Raw genomic sequence first — 4,012 nt, 5'->3', positions numbered from 1 at the left:
TCTGTTAGCCATTTCTGAGTTTCTGCCTAGAAATACTTTCTGATGGCTTAACCCAGACTGACTTCCTTCCGATTCCCTCATGGAAAGGCGGTTGAGGTACCTTGGGGGAGGGGGACTGACTCCCAAGCTCTCATTCCGACCTTTTGATGGGTTGATATGCCATTCCAGGATTCAATGCAGTGATTGATCAAGTGAGAAGTATTGTTCTTGGAGTGACCAGGGCTGTGTAAGTCACTTCTCCTTTTATGAACCTCTCATTTCTCACCTGTAAAGGCAACTCCGTAAGACTAGAGTTTCATTGGTTCGTGGGAGCTTTTTCTCCAAAGGACATCACAGGGCTGGTCTAAACAAAAATGGGATGGATAATCCTTGCCCTGTCTACCTACCTCCCCCGGCTGAGAGGTGGGGGGGCGCGCATAGATTGAGGAAAAAAAAATGACAACCTACAAGCCATGGCAATGAATCGGGGATGCTGAGGGAAGGAGCAATTATGTATAAGTAGAAAGGCAGACATGAGAGAGGAGAGATGTCGACAGGGAGAAGCTGAGACAGAGATTATGGCTGGGAGCAGTGGGGGACCCAAAGCCACACCAGAGCCAGGGTTCCTAGTGGCCCCTTGACTCCCCTAGTTTCTAGGCTCCTTTCATCGAAGACAGTAAAGGAGATGGGGGAGCAGGGAGCGGGAGAAGCGCGAGGGATCGATCTCAGGAGGTGGTGCCCTCTCCCCCAAGACCGCCTTGCAAAGGCGGGGTAGGTGCACTGAGAGACCCCTTTCATAGCATCTGGTGCTCTACAGGAAGGGCGAGGGGAGGGCGTAAGCGCCAGTAGGGTCACGAGCCGGGCCGGAAGGAGGGAGCGGCCCCCGCCCCAACCCCAGGTCGAAAGGGGCTCCAGGTGTCTTTCTCCACCCCACCATCTCCCCCTCGCTCTCCCCCTCCCCTCCCGGACCCGGAGTGCGCCTGCGCGTTGAGCCCCCTCCCCCTCGGCTGGCTAGCGCCCTACAGTCAGGGAGAGAGAAGAGAGAGGGCGGGGGAGAGACTGGGCGGCCGGAGCGTGGGCGAGGCGCTGGGCTGTCGGAGACGCTGCTGCTTGGCGGGACAAGGCGGACCGGGCCGGGTCGGGGCGAGGCGGTGCCAGCGGACGCGGGCAGGAGCCCTCTTGGGAGGGCCCCTGACAACCGGCCGCCCTCGGGCCAGTCTGCTCAGACGGGGAGGGGGCGGCCGTTGCTAGGCAACGCGCGCCTCGGCCCGCCCTCCTTCCACCCTCGAGCCCATCTCCTTGCGCTCGGCCCCTCCCCGAGGGCCAGAAGAGCATGCCCCCCTGGCCGGGCTGCGGCCCGCGCAGCACGCCTGGGAGGAGGGGCCAGGGGCGCGCCCCCCTCCCCCGCTGAGCGCGGCCCCGCCCCCGAGCCGCGCCATGGCCCCCCCGCCCGGCGGCCCGGGAGCCCCCGGCTCCCCACCAGCCCTGCGGCTGGACCAGTGAGCCCCGGAGCCGCCTGCCCGTCGCCCGCCGCCCGCCGCCCCCCAGCCTCCCCCCTCCCCACCGCATCCCCCGGCTGGCACCATGGGATGTAACATGTGTGTGGTCCAGAAGCCAGAGGAGCAGTACAAAGTGATGCTGCAGGTAAGGGGCCCGGGTCAGGGGGAGCTCCCGGGGAGGAGATGAGGAGGGGGCGTTAAACTGGGCCCGGGAGGGGAGTCGGGGGATGACGGCCTAGAATTCTAGTGCAGTTTATCAGGAATCCCGAAGAAGTTGTGGGATGAGATGCCACCGTCTGAGTGGAAGAAGGGGGCATCATTCTGGGCATCTGTTCGGGAGCCTTGAAACAGAACCACGCCGGGCACGTGGATTGTCCGATGTGGGCATGGATTAATGGGCCCTTGCTAAAGAACATTCACTTTAGGATTGGGGAGCACAAAGTAAGAGGTCCAACTGAAAATGGGAAGCGAGGGCAGGATGGGGACGGTTGCATAGCAACGAGTTCATTTCCCAGCAACCCCCCCTCCTCCCCACCTCCACACACACAAGCGCACACACACAATGTGTCACCCAATGTGTGGGGAAGGCGCTCTTACCTAGAGGGGAGAAAGAAGCAATGAGAATAAGTAATAAATAAAGACACGGGCTAGCCAGGATGACAAGGACGCACCGACTCCTCATCGCTCCAACCCACAAAGAGCAAGTCTCCCTCTGGGGCAAGGCTAGATGGTTTTATCAGCCTTAATAGGCGGCAGGTATTTTTGAGGAAACAGAATGCTGAGCATACACACGCCCAGGAGCACATAATGATAAGCCACCTCAGAGCTTCCTCGAATGCCCAGTGTTAGGGCTCTTAAGTACCCCAGTGCAGAGTGGCAAAGTATAAGAACACAATTTCTTGTGTTCACCCACATTTCTCCTAAGATTTCATTCCCCACATGTAGAGATTGAAGAACAGAAGCTATTAATATCAAGTACACTTGTGCTTATAACATTCATTGAGCATGATTTGGTATCGGCCATAATACAGAACAGAGAAAAAGAGAAAAGCACCATCTCTGTCCAATCAGCTTACAAGCTTAAACGAGAGAGGGAAGATACTGACAAGAATGTGTCTCTAATAGCCTGTATATCCTGTTGGTGTGCAGAGAGGTGTGCTTATGTGTCTGTACTTGTATATGGTATGTTTAGTGTGTATATGTATATATATATATATATATATATATGTATATACACATACGTAATATATTAAAGCCGGGCATATGTTTCTGTATATACACTGTATATGCAGTGTATGAATTTAGACATTTCATAATACTTAACACAGGTACCTTCTACATATACTGTACATTCATGTATATATATGCTCAATGTATTACAGTATACATGTGTTTATATTCTTTACATATGTGCATATGTGTCCATATGGTACATGCTGTGTGGGCACGTAGACATACTAATGTATGTATGCCTTCTGTGTTGGGGTGTAATTTGTTTCTAGAAAATTAGTCACCCATGGCCAATCCAAACTCTCAAGGGCAGTGTTCCCAATATTGAGAGAGGTCATAGTTGGGTAGTGGCTTAAATAGAGTCTGGGGCTAGAGCAATTTAAAGGCAGAAGGTGAGAGAAAGATGCTTTCTTGATCAGCTTAGGGGTCTTTAACTACCCACGTCAGTTCTGTTAGGGTTTGGATGGAAGAGGATGGGGAATGTGAAAGACTAAATGTGGCCTGAGGCATGGGGAGATTTGCTATATGGAGAGAGAGGAGAGATTCCTCAACTGAAAAGGGTGGAGGAAACACCCTCATGAAGTCTGTTTTAAAAATAGAAAAGATACCAATGTGAAGGAAGTATGGTACATAGACCTGGGGGTTGGGTTCAGTGGAATTAAGCTTAATGAGTAGACCCAGAATTGAATGTTTGGAGCCGAATTCCTTTGACTTGAATGACCTGAAGAGAATAAAAAAATGAACAAGTAAATGTTGCCTGTAGGAATGTGTTCATTTTCCTTTTCTTTCCCTCTTTCTTTTGTCTTTTTGTACTCTTTCTACCTGTTTCTCTTGATCTATTTCTTATTTCCCTTGTTCAATTTCTGTCTGACTGCCCCTCCCCTTTTCTACTTTCTTCCTCCTATCGTGCTATCTCTCTTTCTCTTGGTCTCACTCGATCAAAATCTTGCCTTTGTGACTGAGATTTGACACCAATGAGAGAGCGATGCAGGAAATTCACAACCTGGAAATACACAGGCTATTCTTCAGAATCAGAGTGTTGTTCTCTGGGCATATTGGCAGAAGGTGGGGTAGTGTAGTGATAGCTTGGTGGTGGTGTAATGAACACCATCCTTCCTGTTTCAATGTCTAGAATCATTCCAGATGGAAACCAGTTCCTTTTTCACTGAATCTTCACTGATAGTGAAAGGAAGGACACTGGAGAGAATGATTCCTTTATAGGACAAAGACCAGGGGAATGTGTGTGTGTGTGTGTGTGTGTGTGTGAGAGAGAGAGAGAGAGAGAGAGAGAGAGAGAGAGAGAG

The 4,012-nt window shown here is 51.8% G+C and overlaps 1 protein-coding gene across 2 annotated transcripts in view; it reads left to right on the top strand.

Annotated features, from left to right (window-relative positions):
• The first annotated feature begins 1,563 nt into the window (after window positions 1-1,563).
• Window positions 1,564-4,012, top strand: part of PDZD4 (PDZ domain containing 4) — a 30,769-nt gene continuing 28,320 nt past the window's right edge. For both annotated transcript variants that reach the window (XM_027845802.1, XM_027845801.1), the window contains exon 1: window positions 1,564-1,623. In XM_027845802.1, the coding sequence (XP_027701603.1) occupies window positions 1,564-1,623 (60 nt within the window). The remainder of the gene's footprint in view (window positions 1,624-4,012) is intronic.

Source organism: Vombatus ursinus, unplaced genomic scaffold (genome assembly GCF_900497805.2).
Source record: "Vombatus ursinus unplaced genomic scaffold, bare-nosed wombat genome assembly UNPS02015024.1, whole genome shotgun sequence".
Taxonomy (NCBI): domain Eukaryota; kingdom Metazoa; phylum Chordata; class Mammalia; order Diprotodontia; family Vombatidae; genus Vombatus; species Vombatus ursinus.
Note: the sequence above shows the minus strand (reverse complement) of the source record. Positions and strands in the feature narration are given on the sequence as shown.